Genomic DNA, 24,356 nt, shown 5'->3' on the forward strand with positions numbered 1-24,356 from the left:
TACTGATCCACAGTTGACACATTGGTGCATCCCTAACATATTCAACCAGGTAAAAGCATCGTAACGATAAAAATCTATGCGCAGTGATGGCTAAAAGCGGCAAAAGAAATCAGGGGGGAATACTGTACTAGTGGTAACAGTGTTTCTGCAACTTATAACTTGACCACACTCGATTCATTTGACCACTATTCCATTATTAAATCAGTTCAGCAGTTTTTAAAATGATAACAAAAAATGAGAAGTCAACAGCCTAAGATGAGCAATTTGTATAGGTTGTTTTGTGACTAGCTGTCTTAAAGCTTTACATGTTGATATCATCACCACTTGTTATGTTATGTGATGTGCCAAAAAGCAAAAAAAAAAAAAAAATGAGTGAACAAAAGTTGAAATCTGTTGCAGTTTTGCTTGGAAATGACAGACAGATTAGTGATTTATATGAGGCTCGAATGCAAATCCAACATTCTCTAATCTGATTGGTCCGATTCTTTTTGTTTTGTCCACAGACCAAAAGTGACTCCCAAAGGAGTTTGGATATCGAAACCTTCAACATCCACTCAACCCCCCCCAGCAAAATAAGCCTCCCCTCCATCGTCAAGCTGTACCCACCCACCGCCAGACCCCTCCACCTGCACGCCAACATGCCCATGCGCTTTGGGAGGCAGAGCAGTTCCAGTGAGGACAGGGGCCAAAAATCCACCCCCAACATGCCACAGAGGTTCGGACGGGCTTGGGAAACGGTTCAAATGTGTGCAGGGTGCCCAAAAGTCCGAGGGGTAGTGAACACAGTGCTGCCTCAGAGGTTTGGGAGGAGCAGTCTGTACTGGCTTTTAAAGACGATGGTCAATGATCAGTTACCGAACAATGGCATGCACTGGTAGGAACCTCTTACCTAGAACAACTGTTATATATATGTGTGTATATATATTTATCCTGACACATGCAGGCCAGTGAATTCTGACACAAAGTGTATTTTCTTCCCACAGGAGTAAAGATGTGGACCTCACAGCCAGTTCAGAAGAGATGGAGACACAGGACAAATCTTTTAAAGAGTGATGATGAATGTAAATAACAAAATAGTGTTTTTAGCTCTAAAGGAAAATATTTAAGACAAAATTTTGACTGAATAAGTTGATTTAAAGATGCCAATGTATGAGTCTCTTTCAATAAAAAAATGTGTTGTGACAAATAAAACATTAACAATAAAACTTTCAAGCTGTAGTGCTTTGTGGTTCGGGTTTATTCTTTCATTGTTCAGTTTGCATTCAATTCAATTCTTACTGGAAAAAAGTGACTTAAGTGGGTTATTGTTTTCATGTTGTTGATACAGTTTTTTTCTGGTGTGGATGAACAGCATCAGCAGCAACCAATTCAAACCTAGTGAAACACTATCAATAAACTATGTCTCTCTTAGCCATTTCTGGGTAATGTGAATTAAAGCAAATCATCTGCAAAGTCAACAACCATTCTTCTCACAAAAATCTTAAGTGTGACAATAAATGCAACTCTACACTTCCCTGTGTGAGTGTTGGTAAACAGATCAGACTGTACCTTAGCTCCCAAGGGCTCAGGGAGGAGGCTAGGAAGTGTGGATAGTAGTGAGTTATCAGAGTACTGTGATCGGCCACTAGAGGGAGACAAGCAAACATTATCAAAATTTTACAAAACGAAACAGAGAATAAAAGTCATCCTCACCTTGCCCTTGAAGCTTAAATAATTATTATTTTAGGGGCAAAGGGAGCATAGAATACATGATAAGATTGATTGTTAATTTTAAAAGTCGTTGTCCTTTCTAACAGTATGTTTATCAATGTGCATCATGAATTTGGAGATAAAAATAGGGCTCATTCTGGGGCTTCTGAGTCATACCCAGAATAAAGAAGTCCCAGTCTAATGTGAGGAATTTGTATCTGGTTATCAAAAAAAATGAAAATAATAAGGCCAATAAAAGCAAACAAGACAGTTAGTCACAATATAATTTCTATGTAGGTATTTGTGATTCTGTTAGGTATTTTTTAAACTGGAAGTTCTCTCATTTTCATGTTTTGTCAAGACAGATTTGCAGTGATACGTTTAATATCACTCACTGCAGATATTTTTTTTACAATAACACCACCCTCTCTTGCTCAGCAAAGCATAAGATGTATAACTTTGTCCACAGCAGTCACAAAGATCAAAACAAAATCAAAGTTTCTCACAGTTACTTTAAGAAACTTCCACTACATTTGGAAGATTACCAATTTGTCCTGGGTGGAGATCATAACAGGCCTCTAGATCACTTCTTAGATAAATCTAAACTGGAATAACCAGACCTCAGAAAACCTTTCAATCCCTCTGTAAACATAACGGCTTATTTGATATATTACTTCAGTCAACTCATTGAGACTACACATTTCTCTTTAACAGTCAATCTGTATTATCTTGTAGTCATCTTGGATCACTCATTCTAGAGCCTGCACAGTGGGGTAATGGAAATCTGGCCACCCTCATTAAAACTAGAGATAGAAAGTGTATTTGGTCGGGTAAGGTGTTTTAAAAAAAAATCTGCATTGGCTGATACCTTGCTCACAAGGCCGATCATAGCAATAAATAATGTCTGCAGACACTGCAGGCAGTCTCGTCAATGTGGCTGCTGTCGAGCAATGGTAACGTCCCCCTGATAACATGCTTTTCAAGCCTAAATGACACCTTATCAACTCTCAAACAGTTACTGGCTGGTGTTAATATATATTCTGTTATAATGTATAGAATAATGCAGTTTAATATCAAATCAACTTTTAAGAGCAACAGGAGGGACTATTCTCCTCAGACAGTAAGCTGTTGACACCACCACATATAAAGGTTTTTGCACACCTGAATTTGGGGTAATTCCACTAGATAGATATGAGAGGATTTGAACAGACTCTATGAGCTGAGGAATTAGTGTGTACACTGAAGACATTAAAGATCAGCAAAATGTTCCTTGAAGATTCCTTGAAGGAATTTTCAAGGCAAATTGGTTCCAGGATCTCATCAAACCTAGATATAAAAATCCAGAGTCAGCAGAGACAAAAAAAGGACAGAGTCAGAAGTATTCCAGGTCAGTATTCCCATTTTTTTATTTCAACAATGTTATTAAAGTAGTAAGACTTGGGCATCAAGAACACAAAGTCCTACTTTGTCAGATGATCTATGAGGTCTGAATTGGTGTTCTGGATTATCTTAGTATATAGTCCCAAACCCAGGACTTGCCAAAATGATAAGAGATCTTTTTGATCCACTCTAACAAAAGATTTAGCTACCCTTTCAAATGTACAGTGTGTAGTATTCAGCTAAACATACTGACTGCTTGTCAGTTGCATATTGACAAGGTTTCAGTCTTCCCAACATTTAGCTCTACCAGGGTTATTTTTTCTAGAAGTCCAATAAGGATCAATTTCAACCAAAAGTCCACTTGGGAGTTCAAAAAAGACTGGAAGAACCATATGCTAATGCACCTACAGTGAAAGATACACCAAAAAAAATCCCTCCACTAAGAAAGGAAGGAAATCATTTTGTTGCAGAGACTGGTTCAACAGTAGGATCAGAAACATCTAATTTCTCTACCAGGGGAGCAAGTTTTGAAGAACTGTGAGATCTTGAAATACCCGTTTAGACTAGTAAAGAAAAATGTGGAGTATATCTTCAACCAGGACATCGTGTCTTCAAATGGACTGATTTGAATCTAGAGTGGTTAAAAGTCACCATTTCCCATGCTTCAATGGGAAATACCAAGATATTAAGAGTAAACTATTAGTTCAGATGATTTATGCCTACAAACTAACAACTTCCTATGAGTTTCTCTATCATCTAGCATCTTATCTTACTTTGTAGGATTAATATACTTGAAGGTTTTTTTCTTTTACCTTATTTTTTGCGAACATATCTTTGATGAGCCCCGAACACAACATCTATTATGTGCATGTAAAATAATGTTGGGGATAGAGACACTCATATAATTACCCGTAGATGCAGGAAATCTGTTGTGTGAATTTTTTTTTCAGTTTCCCTTTCTTTAAGCAATTGTCTTTATAAACTGTAGACCATTCCTAAGAATATACTGAGCAGAGAATACAAAAAAAAAGATACAAAGAAAATATTTAGCATTGTCCACCAAGAGACTCACTGCAAAGTCCCTGCTCTTTGTACACAATAATAATCAGATATCTTCTTACATCCCTCCTACACGATATATACTTGTCAGGGCAAGATAATCGCCTTTGTATTCAATAACATTAATAACGACTGCATTCTTTTCCAGTGTGTCAGTTTTTCAGATGCTGGGATTCTGCTGATTCACTTCACGGTTCACAAAGATACCTCAATATAAAGGAGGGGATATTATTCCTGGAGGTACACTTTTCTATTAAGCCCAATACATATAGGCTATAATGATGATTGTTAGGTTTACAGGCATTTAACAGCACACCAGGATAGCAGTCTTGTATTCAGTAAGGTTTAGCTGTGTGACAGTGGGAGAGCATGCACAGGACCTTTAAAGTGAAGCATCTTTAATGCAGTTCAGCCCACCATGCACCTGTTGTTTTACAAATGTGACATGTTATACTGCCTGAAGGGACATGCTAATTAATGAACACGTTCAAGGCATATATGGTTCATTGATAAAACCCCACAGGTTAGCAATTACATTTCACAAACTCTATGTTGTTGCAACTATTTGAATAATATGTAATCCCTTGGTTATGATAAACAACATGTTTCTATGTCATAGTCACTGTTTTCTGAAAGTACCACGAGTCGCATTCAAATGACAATATGCAAACCAGGTAGAAACTTGTTCTACTTCTTCCAAGCACAACTCAGTCACGCACGAGCACAAGACTCGTCACATGAGCATTAGCAAACATGCTAAAAAATATTCCCCCTCCAAGTAAAAAGGGTACGGAAGGAGGATTAGGGTCACCAGAGAAAAGAAAAACATTAAGGTCAATTTTTTTTTATTAATATCATTATGAGAAAACAGTCAGAATCATGAGATTAAAGTGAGAATTCTGAGAAAAAAGTCAAATTAAAGTCAGAATTCTGAGAAACAAAAAGACAGAATTCTGAGATTAAAGTCAGAATTCTGAGGAAAAAAGTCAGATTTAAATCAGATTTCTGAGGGAAAAAAAGACAGTATTCGGAGATTAAAGTCATAATTCTGAGAAAAAAAGTAAAAATTCTGAGATTAAAGACAGAATTCTGAGATTAAAGACAGAATTCTGAGAAAAGACAGAATTCTGACTTTGTTCTCATAATTCTGACTTAAATCTGACTTTTTTCTCAGATTTTATTTTATTTGCAGTGGCCCTGGTCCTCTTCCATACAGGGGCACTATTAAAAATATTTTTTTGTTTTAATACGCTTACAAGTAACTGAAAAGCCTTTGACAATTTGTTCCCACACACTGGAAACACACCTCACCTGCCTCTGGAATCCTAATGGGCGTCACCCACAGACTGTCGGGTCCTCCTCAGTCTGTTGCGCAATTGGCCTTTTATCACATCTTATTTAACCCGACAGAGCCACTCCCTTACAAAATTTGACATCTTTCTGCATGAAGGTTCAAATCCGGCCGAGTCCCCGGAAAAGCTAGTTTAAAAGTAGATTCCAAACAGCTAGAAACTTCGAGCAGAAACCGACGACAAAAAGAGAAGTTTGACTTTGATAAAGGGAAGAAACTTTTACCTGGAGGTCCGTGAACTACACACTCCTGTCAGGTAGGCTATGATAAGTTTTGGAAGATATGTATTAGCTTTGTTTGATATTTTTTCACTGCAGAAACACCGTTTTGTATCTATAATGAGCTATCTTGTCACTCGTTTTGTTAGTCTTATAAAAGGATAGTGTATGTTACGTTTTAAGTGTATCAATGTATCCAATTGTTGTTATATTGTCGTAATTATTAACCTAGCTTTCACAGCGACTTTTCTTCGTCCATGCTGACAGTGTCTGTCATGATCAACTACTGTTTATAAGTGAAGTTCAGCGACGTTTGTTATAATCTTTGTGTTCCCAAAAAACAATAACATATCCGGAAACAAACAACTTTGTTCCACTCCCACCATGCCCCGGGCTCTTACATGAAATAGGCTACTTCACATTTCTTCTCTGTGATAGCTTCTTTTTTCACTCACCTCATGGGTCACAGCAGATGAATATGACTTAAACATTGACTTTGTTTCTCCCATTTCCTCTCCTGCAGCTGCTCATCATGGGAGACGTCAATAAAGGAAAGAAAGCATTTGTGCAGAAATGCTCGGCGTGTCACACAGTGGAAGAGGGGGGCAAACACAAGCAGGGACCCAACCTGTGGGGTCTGTTTGGGAGGAAGACGGGGCAGGCTTCTGGATACTCATACACAAAGGCTAACGTTGACAAAGGTAGGTCTAGTCTTAAAATCACTGCAGAGATTTGACCTTGTAAGAATTGAATTGAATTAGCTAGGCTATACAGGGCTTACAGGGGCGTGTCCAGACCTTTTTTTGACAGGGGTGGCCCAATGGGGCATTATCTTAAGTATGTGCACACACATGAATGAGGATCAGTTATTGGCCATTTCTTTTTCCATTAATCACACTTCTTTAACCATTGTAGTGGCTATTTGACTGGGTCAACTTACAAAACTTGAATCTCAAATCAAAAACCAGCCACAGGGCAGAAGGACAGTGGATCTTACACGGTGTCCAAAAAATGGTCAATGTCCAGCCAAGTATGCAGTCTTTTGGCGGATTATTGCACTGGTTCCGAAAGGGGGGGTCGCGAGATCCCATCCAAAAAAGTGGTTCTTTGAAAAGCTTTTTTTTCTGCTGAATATATAAATTGTATATTTTATCCATTATTATACAAATATAAATACAGATATTGGTTCAAATGAAAGCAAATCAGAATATGTGTATCCTATCACTGCTACAGACTATACATAAAGATTACTTTCATTCTACTTTCAACCTTTTTTAAATAACTATGAAATAAACTGATAGTATTTTGGCTTTCACTTTTTTAATGTCTGTTTTTGCATTGGCCTATTAGTGCTTGCCCATGGCTTTATGCAATGTTTAACCAACCTAAGTAACAGTGTGGGTCCCAAGTCTCTGGCACGGTTATTTGGGGGGTCTTGGGCTGAAAAGTTTGGGAACCCCTGGTTTATTGTACAACAAAAAAGCTTCTCTATAACAAAAGGTAGCGTCTCTTTCAAATCTCCTGGTAAAAAACCATTCACCATCCCTGGTGTCCGCCGCTCCTATCTTACCTGCCCATCTATATAGACATCACCCGGTGCAAAACTATCAACCTGTAAAAGTGAGTAACAAAATATACTAATACCTATGGCATCACAGTGAATTACCTTAAATTAAATAACAATAAATAAATCAATTGATTATAGTAAAAATAATCAAATATACGAAACAATGTAAATAGCTCCAACAACCATTAACATTAATGTATTATAACTTTCTGCAGCTTTCTGAAGCCCATGCAGGACAACAAAAACATTATATCTCAAACACTCACTATTACTGAAAAGAAAATTACATATTCTATTAGTTGTATTAGAAGTGAAACACTGTAAAAGTACTGGCAGGTGTTGTGAGTACATGCCTATGCCAAAGTAGTCTCATATCTTTTGTGTGTTAATGTAAGAGGGAGCATGATGCATTGATATGAATAATTCAGATTTATGTAGGGCCCCTTCACTGGATCAGGTATTCTCTGTGCAGGCCAGGGTATGTGAGTACAATGTATGTAAATACTTCTGATCCTAGTCAACAGGTATGGTCACGTTGATGTTTAAGAGTCATGAATTAGTTATCAGAGGAACAACTGTTTCAGAGACCTGAACAGAAAACACCTAAAAGTTTGATGGGGATTTTATGTGATATTGTAATAGTTTGACTTTGTAACCATTATACACGTTGCCCATACTATTAAAGTGCTTTTTTAGTTGTTGCCGTCGATGTTCTCTAAATAATTTTGATTTGCAACATGAAAAGGGTATCATTAAAACATGTTAAGATATATTTCTTCAGGCCAGCAAGTGTGTTGTTAAGCACATTTGTCCTTTTCCATAAAATATAATGCACTACATCTTACACTAGCCCAGACTTTTCCAGAGAAATGAACTTTTACTGGAGCATTATGTTGACCACATGACATAGAGCATACAATGTCTGGAGCAGGATTTCTATGTAGAATGGTGTCTGATGTTTTACATGATGCCAACAATGCATTTTGTGTAGAGCGGGGAATGCCTGCTTTACACAAAATTGCATCTTGCTTCATAGAGAAGTAAAGAAGAGCAGTAGCCAACCCAGACAGCTCATTCTCATTCATTTGTTTGCATTTCAACTGGAAATTTGGATAGTTTGGTTTTAAAATGGTGCAACATACCATTCTCCATTCCTTGAGTAGAGTGTAATACATTTAAATGTTAAGTTATGTGTCACAGTTCCGAATACAAAGCTTGGGGGCTGCCTGCATTTTCTGTAGCTTACAGTCAAAGCAGCAGGTCTGAACAGGACAGGCTACTCTGCTCTGACTCGAGGCACCAAAACCTGAACACAGTCTTCAGATGTGTGAGAAAGAAAAGTGTGTCACTTGCACTACAAATAAGATCACGTTCATCACATCATGTGTTTGTGTTTATGTTTCTTTAAGGTATCACTTGGGATGAGAAAACCCTGGACGTCTACCTCACAAACCCTAAGAAGTACATTCCTGGTACTAAGATGATCTTCAGTGGGCTCAGAAAGAAAAAGGACAGGCACAATATCATTGCCTATTTAAAGGACGCCACCTCCTAATGTTCTGGGGACAGAAGCACTACACTGTACACTTAGGAAAAAACAGAGCTTGTTCTTTGTAGAAGATTCTTAAATTCACATCCCCACACTGTGTTACTTTGGAACATTGCAGCCACAGTGTTGTTGTGTGTGGGAGACTGTTTTTAATTATCACATGAGTCAGCCTTCATGTTACTTGTGGATTTTCTAGACTGTTCTCAGTCAGGGCTTCTTAAAGGGCCAGCCTTCTTTTGGGATTTTCTATAAACTTATTTGTTTACCTTACATTTGGCTCCTGCTTGCACAGAAACTGCACACTTTGCATTGTTGTCACTTTGTACCTTACTACATAGTCTAGAAAGATTTATTTTCTATATTTTTGTACTCTTGCTGTTGTCATTTTTTAACTTTCTTGGAACGGGTTGACGTTTGTGTTAAACAGTACTGAGCTCTCTTTCTTCTCTTTTATAAGCCAATGACGCCATGACTTTTTTTGTATTAGTCTGCACTTGAAAACAGGTATGATTGTATTCATACATTTTTACATGCAGCATGTTTGAATTAATTATCAAGCAAGTTACAAAGGTTATAATATTTACAGTTCTTAAACTGGCCTAAAAAAAAAGTTAAAACAAAGTGTTTATTTATATAGTTTTTTACTGAGTTACTATTTTATACTTTTGTTTTTTCTATTCTATTCTAAATAATACCTAATCTTGACTTGATGTGGCAATAAAGAACTTTCTACATGACGATTAAAAAAAAGTCCACTGTGATTTTAGTGTTTTCTCCCACTGAGTTTATTTGATTTCATAATACGTCTTAGTAGTTGTGAGGGCAGTCTTGTAATGTAAAGTCAAATGTTACCGCATGGTGTTAAAACAAACTGTAAAGAAAGATCAATTTCACAGATACGATTAAAAAAATACATTTAAATTCAGTTGAAAGACAAGAAAAATGAATAAGCGGGACTTTGAAAATATAGATGTAATTTTGAACAACAGAAAATGTGATGTATCAGGTATGTAGCCAAATATGGAGGAAGGTTAGTCACATTCACACATCCATGTACCGATATTTGCATGTCAATAATGAGAAGAGAAGTAATGTAACACTAAACAGAATATGAATTATACTATTATATTTTGTAGTATCCAAAATATCCAGCAGAGGACGCCATTTCACCGCTGACGAGAGCATCAGCAACATGAAACGTGCCCAACGAGTGTAAGCATGCTGACTTGAAATGTCAGAGCCATCCCTGCCATCCAGCACGCTGCACTGAGATTAAAACCAGTTAACGAGCCTCTGTGATCCGGATCCACTCGGACGCAGAGCTGTCACCTCTGTGTTGGCCCCTAGTGAGCATTCAGCACCTGCTGAAGACAAGATCAGAGGAAGACAGGTCCTCTCTCTGCAACTGTGTTGTTATTGACTGGCGGGCGGAATAAAGGAAGGTCGATAAGTGGATCAGATTTATTAGCAGTCCAGATTGGCTACAGCTTGCCAGATGTGAGAGGAGCTTCAGTCTGCGGGGCTGCACGCGAGGGAGCGAGACTGCGTTTCTACAAGTGCGGCACAGTCTGAAGGAAAAGGTAAGGGGGGTCTCGTGCATTTAAAGGCATGCATGCAAGGACGTTGCTGCTTTTCTGAAATTGAGATATTCTGCACCTTTAATTGACATACATGAAGAGGAAATATAGAACTATATGAAGGTATAGATAACTGATTGATGCATGTGTAGCATATTTTCTGCATTATTTTTTAGTACTTCTTACATCTTTTTACATCTTTCCTCAATCTACCATCATTGAATTGCAGTTATTAGATAAAAAGTGACATGGGAATTCTGTCATAATAAGCCAGAGTGGCAGGCCCCTCTCTGTCTAATTCTGGCACGAGACTGAGGGGGCGGATGCACGGCTGGAATAACAGCGGTGGCTGCATCTGCTGCAGTGTGGAGCTTCAACAAGTTTGTTATGCTGTTGAGAGAGAGAGAGAGAGAGAGAGAGAGAGAGAGAGGGAGAGAGGGAGAGAGGGAGAGAGAGAGAGAGAGGGAGAGAGAGAGAGAGAGAGAGAGAGAGAGAGAGAGAGAGAGAGAGAAAGTGACAGCTGCCAGTGAGTGCATTAAGCTCAGGCTGCAGAAATTGTGTGTGTGTGTCTGTCTGTGTGTGTGTGTCTGATAGCTTGCATTGTGTCTTTGGGAAGGTTAACCTGCATGATGGAGCTGGTCAAACTTGCAGTATCCTTGCACATTTGTCTCTGTCCTGCGTGGGCTCTATCCCGTCACTCCTACACGGACAGCATCCTCGCTGCTCGCTCAGGTGAGATGTGAGATTGAACTGAAGAGTCACATGTTGCATGCATTTTTCACCTAATTAATTCATCATGGCACACTGATGTCATGCTGCTCTCGATTGTCTTCCTCTCAGTTCTCGGCTTGTTAGATGAGTCGTTGAGGTTTGACCCCTGCTGCCTCATGTCACCTCCTCCGCCGCCGCTCTTCCCCCCGCCGCCTCAGCTGTGGAAGCGGGGCAGCCCTGTAGGTCACACACTCACACCAGCTTGCATAGACACACCTCATTTGCTCTTATCAGGAGTCTCATGGAATATAACATGTTGAATTCCTGTCCTTTAGGATTTTTTTGTGTCTTTTCACAGGATGGTATTAGCATCTTAGAGCCAAGTGTTTTTGGAGTAGCAGAACCAGAAAAACAAAAACCGGTGTCACCTGGGTGTTCGCCGGGCCCTCCAGGACCTCCTGGACCCGAGGGACCAGAGGTAAGGCCCATTTAAAAAATGGAAGTCTCACATTAGTTCCTGCACCACTTTCCAGTCTGATTAAAACATAGCACATCCATCAGACATTGTACTCAGCTTGCGGTCGCCAAGATGGAAATATTGTTAAACAGGCATGGAAATGAAGCAGGATGACCCTCTTAGTATTGATTTTTTTTGTTCAAATGTACGAAGCTTTTTAAAAATATTTGAGCTCAACACAAACTCTGTGTCATTTTTCAGGGTCACAGCGGATTGCCCGGCATAAGAGGACCAAAAGGGGAGACGGTTTGTTCCTTTATGGTCTTAAAATTCACCTCTTATGAATTTCCGTATTTGTGTGTGTGTCCTTGAGTTCCTCTCTGCTCTAGAGACCACTTCATCTCCTCTCTACTCATTTGTCCTCCTCCAGGGAGAAATTGGACGTCCAGGGTTAAAGGTGAGCCACTCCTTCCCTCCTCCTGCATGTCTCGCTTCCTTGCTCATCTCTTTCTGGTCCATCTTGCATGTCCTTGGATTAATGGGATCTGGGTCTCTCTCTCTCTTTCTGCCTGTCCCCTCTCTGCATCCTCAATCTCTGTGATGTGATTTGTCTATTGATGTGCTCAGAATATCCTCTGCAGCTGCTAGATGGGTCATGCTACATTAGTCTTTGACCACACAGCAGAGCTTGATCACATCTCCAAAGGTCTCCTGTCACCATCCCGCTCCTCACCTCTCGTTTCTTTTCTTCTCCTATGCGTCTTCCTTCCCTCTCTCTCCTCCTTTCCTTGGCCTGGCTCCATTAGCCCTTGCGCTGGACTCAAGTCCTGCTGATCCAGGCTCTTCAGCACTCCACTCCTGCACTTTAATCTCCCTAAGTGCTTTTGCTCTCCATGATAAATCATTCCACGCAGCAGCAGGTCCACGGTGTCTCTATAGGCTGCGGTTTCACTGACAGGCGGCTGAATGAGAGCACGCTGCTAGCATGGCAGCAGCCCTTGGTTTCTCGTCCAGGTGTCACCGTTGTGAGGCCTGTGTGTTATATATTTGGCTTTCCTGCTTTCAGGGAACTGGCAATAGAGCAAAATCAATGAGGCCTTTATGGCTGTCCAATAAATAGCAAGTCTTGGTGGCAATGTTGTATCTTTCCATGCAAGGGTTTGTACTCTGTCATTTTCAGTTCGAACATCTTTGGTAGTCAGTTTGATATACTTCTATTTTAGCCCCTTATTTAATTGCACTCAGTTCTTCAGGGAGACTGAGCCATGAAAGAATGATCTTGATCAGCAGAAATAGCTACACATCATCACTGCAGAAAACAACATACAATAGAAAAAAACCCAATTCTAAGGAAAAGCTTGATGTTTTGTGATATAGGCATATTAACTTCTTGTTAAGACTTACGTTAGAAGATTGACACCAGAAGAGTTGGCAAGCAACTACACTTAGCTCCAGCTCCAGAGTAGTCACTACACCCAGCCAAGAAATAGTACCAGCATATAAACTCAGCTGAAAACTACAGCATGTTATTGCTGCACTTTCATTTCATAAAGATTAAACAAATGAGATACATCATGTTGATGTGATTGTTTGAGTTGCGAACAGGTAGTTTTGTTACCCTTTGACAAAGCCTAACAAAGGATCTAGCTAAGATAAGCTAGGATAACAAGCTCTTGGTGATTGCTGTACTCATATAGACATTTGAAGTGTATGTATTTTTACTTAGACATTGAATAATGTTCAATGAAAAGTTAGCTAAAAAGCATTATTTTTGTTGTACTAATGTTAGTGTTTCTGCAGGGTCGTACAGGAGCTCCAGGCCTTCCAGGAAAACCCGGTCTTCAAGGATGGCCTGGATCAGAGGGACCAAAGGTAAGTCTCATTCTATAGGTGTGCCTTAAAATAAATTATGTACCACTACATATTTATGTTTATTTTTATAGGGTGAAAAAGGGGACTCAGGACTCATGGGATTACCAGGACTGAGGGGACCACCGGGGATAAAGGTCACTTACATTTTTACATCATCAAACACAATGCGTTATTGTAAGCAAAGCAGGAAAAGTTGGTAATTATTTCTTACATTTATTTTCAGGGTTTGTCTGGTTACAAAGGAGACAAAGTAAGATCAGAATCACTTCTCACAGTTCATGTTTGTCACAACAGAAAGTACGTCCTCTTTCAATGTTTCTCTCTGGTGTCTTTTTTTTTTTTAAAGGGGACTCGTGGGGACCAAGGAGCCGCAGGACCAAAGGGGGATAAGGTCAGTGGAGAAATTTTCGTTTTTTTCATTATAAGTCCTTAAATTGTTTTTCAAGTATTTCTTCAAGAACTGGTTGCAGCTAATTTAATTGTGGCTTAATCTTATGGCACCTAAAACTGTGACTTGGGACACTCCTTTTCAGGTCCCTATCTTCGAAGTTTTAGATTAAATGATCATTAAAAAAATGTATGGGTGTCTGCCCTGCTGAGTTGATGACTTTTTTCACATCATGTTCTCATTTGTCTCCAATTAAGGGCTCCATTGGTTTGCCTGGGATGCTCGGACAGAAGGTAAGAATGATTCAGTAATAAGAACAACTAAGGCCAGGATCAAAACTGAATCCTTTCCAACTTCTTACCAAGGGGGAACAAGGACCAAAGGGAGAGCCAGGAGTCTCAGGAAAGAGAGGGCCAACTGGACGGCCCGGGAAGAGAGGCAAGCAGGTGAGGAAAAGACGAGAAAAAATTATATCCAAGGTGCCGGGCCTCTGTACATTCTGTAAGCTGAGAGCTACATCTTTCACCAGCTAATTCAGTCACTCAACTTTTACTTCCAGTGCTAAGTTTAGATTTGACTAGGGGCTGTAGGGTCTTTGGCATCTCTATATATTTACTTACACACACACACACACACACACACACACACACACACACACACACACACACACACACACACACACACACACACACACACACAGACACACACACACACACACACACTTTCCATGATGATATTACCCCAGCTATTCACAGGAGGCAGTTGCATGTAGGTTGCATCCTGTGTGTGTCTGTGTTCACTAATGTTGTTATGCTGCCTGGTTTGCACAGGGAATGAAGGGCCATGGTGGTACCCCTGGAGTTATGGGCCCTCCAGGACCTGCTGGTCCCAACGGCCATCCTGGTCCACCAGGGCCACCTGCCTCAGGTACATTAACACACTCAGACACATCAAGCCCAAACTACATTTTATAATGTATGAACCAAGCAGCAGCCTCCGGTCTCAAACTATGAAACCCATGATGAAGTGTTATAAACTGCAATTCATTGAGAATTCGCTTGAGGCTGGCTGCAGAAACACCGGAAACCACATATGCACCAATTCAAAAAAGATGATATTTGCAGCATTAATAAACGTGTTTACAGCCTGGTTCAAAAAACAGCTTGGCCCCATGTAGCTAATTTCTCTATCGGCTCACACTGTACCGGGGGGGGGGGGGGATTTTTTTCTAACACGAAGGTTCAGAAGATATTAAGATTACAAGTTTTTGCCCAAATAAGGACATGACTCCAGGACGGGAACACATAGCTGTTGGCTAGGAGGCTTCAACCCTGCCTCTTCAAAACAGTGCTCAGGAACAGATGGGTGACATCTAGGGTACTACGTCCATTATTTATACAGTCTATGGTATGAACGCTGACTGTATAAGAGACGGGCCTCCTGATTTGTGGCCTTTTGAAGCCTCAAGTTGGCATTGTTGCTGTCACCATCTTATTTTTCTTAGACGAAGTGACTATCTTTGGACGGGGGGAGAGGAAAGAGTTTGAAAATGCTTAACTTTTGTTTAATTGTTTGACTTTTATTTAGTATTTCAATATCATCAGGTTTGTGCCATCGAGATGAAGGGTCGACTGTCTCTGACAGAAGTTTAAATCCTTCAGTTTCCTCTCTTTTAAAAAAAAAAATCAACTGATCAGTGTTTTTCTGCAGCTTTTGTTAACAGCATTCAGTTCCTACTGTTCCCACTACAGATTGCCAAGTGTGAGTGTGCCCTTATACAAGGTAGACCTAGCAATAAGAGTAGCATACAGCTAAAACATTAGCTAATGAAATAGCTAGCTAACATGTTTTTCCGACAGCTGGCGGTAGTTGTTATTTTTGTCCGAATAATTAAAGCTAAGTAAAATTGAGGAATAAGGCAAACTTGTAGTTCACCCTACTTTGTACCAAGAAGTAGAGCCATTGTGTACAGAGACTGTTAATAAGATACCTGCTAATTAGTACTAACATATCAGTGAGGAAATACTTGTGTTTGTAAAGCAAAACACACAACAATTGATTTTATTTATTTACTTATTCATTCAGTTATTAACATGTAAAAGATCCATCAGTAACCAAGACCACAAAAATTACTAGGACATCAGGATCATGGCTAAAGTTAGCTACCACAGTAAACAGCTAACTGAACCTACTCACCCTACTGTCACTCAAAGCCGCCAACTTCATCACTTCTTAATTTTGTTAGGATTCATTTATAGAAAGATGTATAACCTTTACAGTGTTCATTAATGGGGAAGCCAGATTTAGAGACCATAACCATTTATTTTGTACCAAACTGTAGACATACTTAGTTCTTCTCTATGTCGTTTTGATATCAGGGTCCATCTTTAGCTGGACATGCAGATTCTGACACCTCGTTGCTAGCTTACTTTTTGATCCCAGAGGTTGCAGCTTGGTTTAATATCAGAGTTCAGTGTGGGCATGTGTGTCAACTCATTTTCTCTGCTGTGCATTTTGCTTTGTTACAGGTCTCTATCTAGTGGGAGAAAAGGGAGAGAAGGGTGTTCCAGGTCCACCTGGTCGCTGTGACTGTGATTCCACTGTTGTTGCTAACAGTGCTCCTTTTGGGAGCTACACACAGCGCGGCGGTCCAAATAAAGTCCCTGCAGTAAGACCCCGCCCACATAAAACTGCTAACTTGCGATATCAACCTTTGAAAGTGACAAGTTGTTGCTCATCAGGTATCAATTGGTCCTGTTTGTCTGTGTGTAGATATTCGTGGTAAACAGCGAGGAGGAGATGGAAAATCTACAACTGGACAATGCATTAGCATTCAGGAAAGATCAGAGGGTGCTGTACTTCAAAGATAAAGATGGTTGGAAGCCCATACAGGTAACTTACAGGATATCATGAATTTGACAACTGAGCTATTACACTTTGGATTTTGAAATAACTAGTACTGGATGTTGAGAGATTCATTTTTGATCTTAGAAACATCAGTTTCTTTAAAGACAATAAACTCTAGGTCTAGTTACTTGCTTTTTCACACGATTTCCCATAATTGTTGGAGTTGCCTTAATTTCATAGAAAAGGCTTGTTTGGTGCAGTCGTCAGAACTGATAATATTAAACAAAGCTACTGAGTTGATGAGGGAGGAAGAGGTCAAAAGCTCTGGAAAAAGGTTAACAAAAGTACTGGATTTAAGAAGGATTACATTTTGTTGAATCAGTTTTAAACAACTTTGTGTACCAGGTGACATGATACTTTTGAAGTAACTGTGTCATGCTTCCTGTGTGGTTTGGTTTCAGCCCTTCCAGCCGTTCCAGTCCACAGAGAAAGTTCCGGACAGAGTTGGTGTGTGCGGGGATGGAAAGGTGCAGCCTCAGCACGGAGAGGAGTGTGATGATGGAAACCAGATTGTGACTGATGCTTGTCTCAGTGAGTTACATGCTTCTCTTACTTATTCTTATTATGCAAGCTTTATACCCTTTTATGTAACAGGACATAAACAACAATAATAAAAAAAATGCTAAGCATGTTATTGAAAACAACAGAAGATAAATGTTCTTCAAATACAGAGTAGGTAAGACTTTAGCTGTGCAAGCACTACTGAGCTGTATGATATCAAGCTGTTTTGAAGGCACCCCGCAGAGCCTTACCCCTGCGCACCCCAGAGTGTGAGCCCACAAGGCAGAGGATAAAAGCAGCGAGTGCTGTGAAACCTCTCCTTGATCTTTCATTAATCTTGCCCTCTCGTTTTCTGCCATCCTCTTACTTCTCTGTTCAATTAAATTAGCAGAAAAATGCTGTATTGGCATCACTGAAACACACAGGAGTGCCAAAGCATTACTAATGTCTTCTTTCTCTCTCTTCCCTCTCTCTCTCTCTCTCTCTCTCTCTCTCTCTCTCTCTCTTCCCTCACTCCTTCCTAACTCTACCACTGCGTCTTCCCGTGTCATCTTAGACTGTAAGTGGGCTTACTGTGGAGACGGATACCGACATGAAGGCATGGAGGAGTGTGATGGAAAAGACTTTGGTTATCAGACCTGCAAATCCTATCTTCCTGGGTATGTTCAATGACATACATGCAGTTTTTAAGTGTTCATAGGCCAATATTATATCATCTGTGCAATACATTTTTAAACAGCAGCACATTTATAATGCAAACATCTAAAGACTTGAATGAACTGTTGTACTTTGACAGATGAGGTCTCTGAAATCAGGGTGTATTATTCCGCAGCATGTACTGTTCTATGACTTCAATGCTTATATCACAAAACACTGCCAATTTATACATATTCTTTAAGGGACAGTTCAACATTTTGGTAAATATACATGTTTATTTTAGAGGGCTGTCACTTTCGCGTCTGTATGATCGGTTAGAAAGTAAAAGGCAGCTAGCTTAGGCAGCTTAGACTTGAGGCAGGGTAACAGTTATCTTGGTTCTGTATTATCCTGCTCACCTGGCTAACAGCTAAGGACATGAACAAGTTGACAAAGATGATTTCATCATCCTATCAGAGATGGTTGGGGGCCAGTCTTTTCAGGCTCTCTGGATCATTAATTCCTGCAACTCAAAACAAGCAAGACACGAAAACTGACATTTGCCACAGTGTCAACGGGCAGAGGTGAATTGTACCAGACTTCAATAGGCGGATTGATTTTATATGATTTGTTTAAACCATAGACTGTATAAAATATGGACGTAGTATCCGTGATATCACCCATCTGTTTCAGAAGCGCTGTTTTGAGGCCAATCGTCGGCAGGAGCCATATTGCTGCTGTCGAGCGATTGTGACTTAAAGAGGCGGGCTTTGAGCCTCCTAGCCAACAGCTACAGTGTTCCCACCTGTCAATCAAGTCAGCTGTGCCTCTCATTGGAAGACTCGTAATCTCAATATCTTCGAAATTGCCGCGTTAGAAAACCCCCCCTAGACCAGAGGTTGCCGCTTGGTTTGAACCAGTTGTCCCTGACTTTGCTCTTGTTGCTGAGAATTAATGAGCATTGATATGGGGTTTTGACCAATCAGAATAGAGTGTTCAACACATCCTGGTAATAACCATAAATGATAACTTGTCGTATTTCATCCATGCAAAAATAAGACATCATCAGACTTTTTCAACTCACGGCTTCCAGCCAAGAAAAGGTTCCTTCACGCAACATCCCGTATAAGCAATATATGTAGTTTGAAGCTTCAGACGTGATAGTGAAACCCCTGATTTGATGTCTTTAGAAAAGAGCCGGGACAGCTGTTACCACCTGTTTCCGCCAAGACTTCATGCTAAGCAAAGCGAATTACTACTGAGTTCTAGCTTCATATTTATTCTACTAACATTAAGGGTGTTAATACTTTGCAGTCTAACTACATGTCCCTAAATGTTGACCCATACCTTAAATGAAAAGATGGTGATTTGATATGTGCTGCCTGACATGGTACTCAGTGAAACTATATTGAATGACTAAATAAAATGTCCTTTTCCTCTGCAGGTCCTTTGGGCAGCTCAGATGCACAGATTCTTGTATCATTGATTCCACTGGTTGCAAGTATTTCACCTGAACTGAGAAGTGAGGGAAAAAAAGGCAAGATTGCACCTTTGCAGCTCCTCTTTCTGATCACGGGGAATGCACTCCAGATTTCTACTGAAGTCTTACCCTTTAAAAAATAACTGCTGGACTGAAGAAGAGAACTAAGGGGAAGCTCTTGTGTCTGCTCTGAGCCATGAAAAACCATGAGAGTCAGCTTTGGCTTTAATCTCTCACTGGCCTCAGGGAGGAGCTCTGTTTCTGCCCTTTCATCGGCTGCAGGACTGTTATGGATACTAGTGATGGCAGGGAACATTTAAATGATTGTATCATATGAAATACTTACAATGTGTATGACTTGCTGACTGTTGATGCAGAAATAAGCTATGTCCTAAACTTTTTTGTAATGAGTAAGGGAAAAAGAGCCGTTTTCTCAAAGAAGCAATGATATTATTGATACTCTATGTACTGTAGTATGCAAATCAGGGGTGTGTAAATGTGCCAATTCCTGTGCAATGTATTACAAAACCTGTATTTATGAAGTGCAATGTTCAGAATCAGCTTTATCAGCTTTATTCGCCAAGTATGCTTGAACACACAAGGAATTTGACTTTAGTAAACTGTGATGTTGTTCAATTGCATGTAATTGTGTATCGATACACAGCTGAACACTTTAAACTGTGCTGTAAATGTATTAGCCAAAGTGTTGTTCTAATTAAGTGAATGTTCAGATAGCCGACAGAAGAAAAGTGATTGTAAGGCTGCAACAAACACATGAAAAATACCCTCAAGCAGCATGAAGAGACTACTCAGTCACATAAAAATGATAAGACAAGGTCTGATCAGTGGAAATCTTCCAGCATGACTGTACATTTCATAAAACATGGTACATTAATAAATACTAGATCTACAGTTGACTGCAGAGTCTTCATTTCGAAGGTGTAACAGGGGATCTGACAGAGGGAGAGACTTTGGGAGGGGTTACTAGAGGAAAGTGACCAATCAGAGGCACACTTCCTGCAACAACACGTATGATGAAACTGCCACGTAGAGGACCATCTGCTCCTCTGCACAACATTTGTTCAAAAGTTTTACTTGCCTCTTTATCGGGCTGCTTGTTGGCACAGGTTGTGTTGTGTGAGCATGCTGCTGTCGGTGCTGAGCTGGCTCTGCTCCTCTCTGCTGCTGTGTGTCAGTGGAGGGAAGCTACCTGAAGCAGAGGTGACGATAGAAGTCATGCACAGACCTTTTCTCTGTCATCGTAAATCAAAGTACGGAGACATCCTGCTGGTACATCATGAGGGATACCTTGAGAACGGGACCATGTTTCACTCCAGGTAGGCTGTGTTTGGTGATGGCACGAAGGCAGAAACATGTCCTTACTTCTAATAACTTTTACTCTACTTCTCCTGTTGGTTACGTTCAAATGAAGCCACGTTCTGTTTTCACACCTCTTCAATTAGCTTGTCAGCTATTAAACGTTTGATAAGAAGGTTTATTTGTTAACTTGTTGGAGTCAAAGTGTAGAAACATTCCCTTTTGCTGAGCTCGTTTCTATGTTAGGTTAGTACACGCGGGCTGCATTTACATGGTGACGCCTCTTTTTTAAGGTCACGTGATAAAAATGTAAAGGTTCATTTCAGACAAAAATACTAAAATATTGTTTCCTCCCTTGCTTCTTGTGGTTTATAACTCTATGGGATAGTTGTGGTTTGATGTACTGTAGTTTTGAGATATGTATCTCTTAAAGTTGTTCCACTGTGCTATTCAGAGGCTAATGAAGTTTGACTGTATTGAAAACTTAAGACAGTGAATATTAAAGCTCCAGGCTGTAAACATGTTTATTTCTGCTGTAAAGATCGTCTTTTTTGAATTGGTGTGTATGTGGTTTTCCAGCACTTTTTAGCACTTCCGCATTAGACTTGTATTTTTAGACCTGAGGTTGCCACTTGGTAAATTCTAATGTTAAATGCATGTAATCACTGCCACTATGGGGCACCATTTGTAAAGTTGTGCACACTGAAAATAACAACAACAATTCTCCACATTTAGCTCAAGTGGCAACATCTGGTCTAGAAATACCAGTCCAATGCGAAGTGATGAAAACTGCAGTTCATCGACGATCCACTTGAGGCTGGCTCCGGAAGTACCGGAAACCACGTACACACTTATTTAGAAAAAATAGCTCTTTTGAAATTTTACAACAGGCTTTTTCTGTCCTTTGTCATCACCCTTCACTCACCACTTCATGTCTCTGTGTATCCATCAGTCGAGCTGAAGGTGACAAGCAGCCAGTGTGGTTCACTCTGGGCATCAAAGAGGTGATCAAGGGCTGGGACAAAGGCCTGCAGGATATGTGCTCAGGAGAGAAGAGGAAACTTGTCGTGCCTCCAGCACTTGCCTATGGGAAGGAAGGGAAAGGTACTGTGGCCTTGTTTATTTATATGCACAATGTAAGCTTCACTGCATGAACAGAAATGTTTATTATTGTTGCATACATAATTTATTTATGTATGTTGTACTTGTCTGTCTTCTTTTGAATGGCTTTTGTAGGACTCCCACATTGAATGAAGGTCTTGTTCAGTGATAATAGTCAACTTTTTCTCACCATGGAGCATGCATTGTACAATACTGTGCTTTTCTTCTGGTAAGCACACACCGTACTAACGATTAATAACCATGTCTTCTTTGCTCAACTGACCTTGCTATGATAACAACAACCTTAATGACCTCCTTTGACTAATAAAGCCCCCTCAGTTTGCTCCTCATTAACACTTAGAACAGGATTTCTTCCTTTTTTTAACTCAGAAATGTTGCGTGAATTCAAGTCTGAGTTTAAGTAAACATCTTGTGCTGCACTGTTGTCCATTGTTAGGTAAGATCCCACCTGAGAGCACACTGACCTTCATCATAGAGGTGTTTGAGATCAGAAATGGACCCAGATCACACGAGTCATTCCAGGAGATGGACCTCAATGATGATTGGAGGCTCTCTAAGACTGAGGTGATGCCTTCATTATGTTTTCTATTTCAGTTATGTCATTTAACTGGCTCTGCTTGTACATAATACAGTGGATAGACTTGATTTTGCAGTCCTCTGGTCAACATAACTGTTATTATATGAAATTAAATATAGAATCAAGGCTAGCAGAGTACACAGATGTCGTTCCGTATCACAGCTAACTTTCGATTTACAGGATCCATCCGGATCTGTGTTTATAAATTATACTTTAAGAGCTTTTTTTTTATTGTTATATGTGTTTTTCTGTCAGGCTGGAGGTGTGATATAGCTAAATCATTAAATTCACACTGATATTGGGACAGACTTTAAACTGAAATAAAAGTTTTAATGTATTCGTATTAGTGCGTGTATTGTGTTTGTATGTTAAATTCAGCAATATCCTTCACTCAGTGGCAGTTCACACATTATTTGGGAACCATATATCAAATCTGATCGTTAGCTAATGGCATCTTATTTTATTTTTGAAAGGATGAAACTTGAAGTGGGTTGCAAATCTCTTTTTGAAATGTATTTCCATACATTAACTGGTATTTGATTATTTTCTCAAACTCTTGTCTATTGTCCCCCTCTCTCCCTGTCCATCAGGTAAAAGAATACCTGAGGAAAGAGTTTGAGCGTCATGGCTACCCTCCTAACGACACTCTGCATGAGAACATGGTGGCCGATATCTTTGAAAAAGAGGACGAGAACAAAGACGGCTTCATTTCTTCCAGAGAGTTTACATACAGACATGATGAACTCTAAATTCTCATTTGGTACCACACTCACTGGTTCATTCATTCATACAGGGGTCCTGTCTTTTTATAAGTTCACTGTCAAAATACCTCAGTGCTTTTGGAGGTCACCACTCAGGTTACATGAATGTGATGTCATTTTTAAAAGGATTTGAGCCAACTTTTTTTAAAAATCTGATTATCTCAGTGTGTATTTGCACAGATCTTTCAAACGCATTATGTGGCACATTTGCGTTACCGAAAGATGATCCCATTTCACCTTGTAAATACACTTTTGGAAACCGTATGGTGAAAAAATGAGTGAATGCTTCTAGTGAAAATGCATCTTCTAGGCAGGCTTTGTAAGAAGATATCCACCTCTGAAGCTCTCTGAAATGTAATGTTTGTTTCCTTTTATAAAATGTGATGAGATTGAAAGAAATTTTACTTTTATTGGTCCATTTGAGAGAAAAAAAAGGACCTGTTTCTTTTTTCAGTATTCAAAAGATCAATACACTTAGGGGGACACTATTGATTGGTGGTTTACAGTGCAAAAAGATTGTCAAAAAAAAAAAAAGAAAAAAGAAAGAAAAAGAAGCTTATACAATATAAATGGTAAATGGACTGTGTTTTATATAGCTCATGTCTTCTGACCACTAAAAGCGCCTTTACATTACATGTCACCCTCACCTATTCACTGATGGCAGAGGCTGCTCTGTAAAGTGCCTATCAGTTTTAACTAATCCAATTCACACACACACCAACAACACAGCACCACAGCAGTTTTGGGGTTAAGTGTGTTGCCCAAGGATACTTCTAAATGTGGACAGTGGGACCTGAGATCGAACCCCGACCTTCAGATTGACTACACTGTGTTAAGTCAAGAAAATGTAAACTTTTCATTTTCTTTTGAGTGTGACACTGTCTGATTTTGTTAGGGTATGACTGGCTGAGAGGAAACATTTTATTATATTAAAGCTCTGTTCTATGTTAATGCCCCTTGTAATTTTGTATGTTCAGTACTGGTAAACCTGAATGGAATCTAGCCACTATTTTGAAAATCGCCTGTTTTTATGAAGTCAAAATATCTGTGACAAATTTATGTCGCACATGGATTCGCCATAATGTACAGGTTAAAAGATTCTCTTTGAGAAATGCAACCCAGGTACAGTGTCGTTTCAAGTGAAGCTCTTATTATTATTTTTAAAAGTGCTGCAGGCTGTTTTGACATCTTCAACTTCTGAGTCTTGCACCAGAAAAAGTTCCACAGTGCCAACTAG

At 39.7% G+C, this 24,356-nt stretch overlaps 4 protein-coding genes across 5 annotated transcripts in view; all 4 read left to right on the forward strand.

Moving 5' to 3' along the window:
- Positions 1–1,218, forward strand: part of npvf (neuropeptide VF precursor) — a 2,703-nt gene extending 1,485 nt beyond the window's left edge. Inside the window, exons 2-3 of the mRNA XM_034705581.1 lie at positions 504–874; positions 984–1,218. Coding sequence (XP_034561472.1) covers positions 504–874; positions 984–1,053 — 441 coding nt within the window. The 3' untranslated portion in view covers positions 1,054–1,218. The remainder of the gene's footprint in view (positions 1–503; positions 875–983) is intronic.
- A 4,224-nt stretch (positions 1,219–5,442) lies between these two features.
- LOC117828437 (cytochrome c-a-like) lies at positions 5,443–9,524 on the forward strand. Of its 2 annotated transcripts, none has more exons than XM_034705582.1 (3): positions 5,443–5,735; positions 6,221–6,398; positions 8,674–9,520. In XM_034705582.1, exons 2-3 carry the CDS (start codon positions 6,230–6,232, stop codon positions 8,817–8,819), a joined length of 315 nt encoding a protein of 104 aa, XP_034561473.1. In that variant the 5' UTR covers positions 5,443–5,735; positions 6,221–6,229; the 3' UTR covers positions 8,820–9,520. The 2 variants fall into 2 exon arrangements, with proteins under 2 accessions (XP_034561473.1, XP_034561474.1); XM_034705583.1 differs by lacking the exon at positions 5,443–5,735 and adding an exon at positions 5,749–5,863 and having other exon boundaries at positions 8,674–9,524.
- A 492-nt stretch (positions 9,525–10,016) lies between these two features.
- On the forward strand, positions 10,017–20,257 carry wu:fc38h03 (acetylcholinesterase collagenic tail peptide). The gene is made up of 18 exons (XM_034705580.1): positions 10,017–10,393; positions 11,007–11,122; positions 11,231–11,340; positions 11,460–11,579; positions 11,820–11,864; positions 11,989–12,015; positions 13,359–13,430; positions 13,502–13,564; positions 13,654–13,680; positions 13,777–13,821; positions 14,076–14,111; positions 14,184–14,264; positions 14,649–14,745; positions 16,347–16,486; positions 16,591–16,710; positions 17,127–17,256; positions 17,783–17,885; positions 19,307–20,257. The coding sequence occupies exons 2-18, from the start codon at positions 11,017–11,019 to the stop codon at positions 19,374–19,376; spliced, it is 1,392 nt and encodes a 463-aa protein (XP_034561471.1). The 5' UTR covers positions 10,017–10,393; positions 11,007–11,016; the 3' UTR covers positions 19,377–20,257.
- An 81-nt stretch (positions 20,258–20,338) lies between these two features.
- On the forward strand, positions 20,339–24,070 carry LOC117828383 (peptidyl-prolyl cis-trans isomerase FKBP14-like). The gene is made up of 4 exons (XM_034705485.1): positions 20,339–20,679; positions 21,612–21,763; positions 22,218–22,345; positions 22,949–24,070. Exons 1-4 carry the CDS (start codon positions 20,486–20,488, stop codon positions 23,105–23,107), a joined length of 633 nt encoding a protein of 210 aa, XP_034561376.1. The 5' UTR covers positions 20,339–20,485; the 3' UTR covers positions 23,108–24,070.
- Positions 24,071–24,356: the final 286 nt, after the last annotated feature.

The sequence above is a fragment of the Notolabrus celidotus genome, chromosome 16, assembly GCF_009762535.1.
Source record: "Notolabrus celidotus isolate fNotCel1 chromosome 16, fNotCel1.pri, whole genome shotgun sequence".
Classification (NCBI taxonomy): domain Eukaryota; kingdom Metazoa; phylum Chordata; class Actinopteri; order Labriformes; family Labridae; genus Notolabrus; species Notolabrus celidotus.

Excerpts from the sequence above, each read along its gene's own strand:
- LOC117828383 (XM_034705485.1), top strand. The coding sequence starts at position 20,486 with ATGCTGCTGTCGGTGCTGAGCTGGCTCTGCTCCTCTCTGCTGCTGTGT. Across the intron at positions 21,764-22,217 it reads CTATGGGAAGGAAGGGAAAG|GTAAGATCCCACCTGAGAGC; the intron begins GTACTGTGGCCT and ends GTCCATTGTTAG. Across the intron at positions 22,346-22,948 it reads GGAGGCTCTCTAAGACTGAG|GTAAAAGAATACCTGAGGAA; the intron begins GTGATGCCTTCA and ends CCTGTCCATCAG.
- wu:fc38h03 (XM_034705580.1), top strand. The coding sequence starts at position 11,017 with ATGATGGAGCTGGTCAAACTTGCAGTATCCTTGCACATTTGTCTCTGT. Across the intron at positions 11,580-11,819 it reads CTGGACCCGAGGGACCAGAG|GGTCACAGCGGATTGCCCGG; the intron begins GTAAGGCCCATT and ends GTCATTTTTCAG. Across the intron at positions 17,886-19,306 it reads TGCAAATCCTATCTTCCTGG|GTCCTTTGGGCAGCTCAGAT; the intron begins GTATGTTCAATG and ends TTTCCTCTGCAG.
- LOC117828437 (XM_034705582.1), top strand. The coding sequence starts at position 6,230 with ATGGGAGACGTCAATAAAGGAAAGAAAGCATTTGTGCAGAAATGCTCG. Across the intron at positions 6,399-8,673 it reads AAAGGCTAACGTTGACAAAG|GTATCACTTGGGATGAGAAA; the intron begins GTAGGTCTAGTC and ends TGTTTCTTTAAG.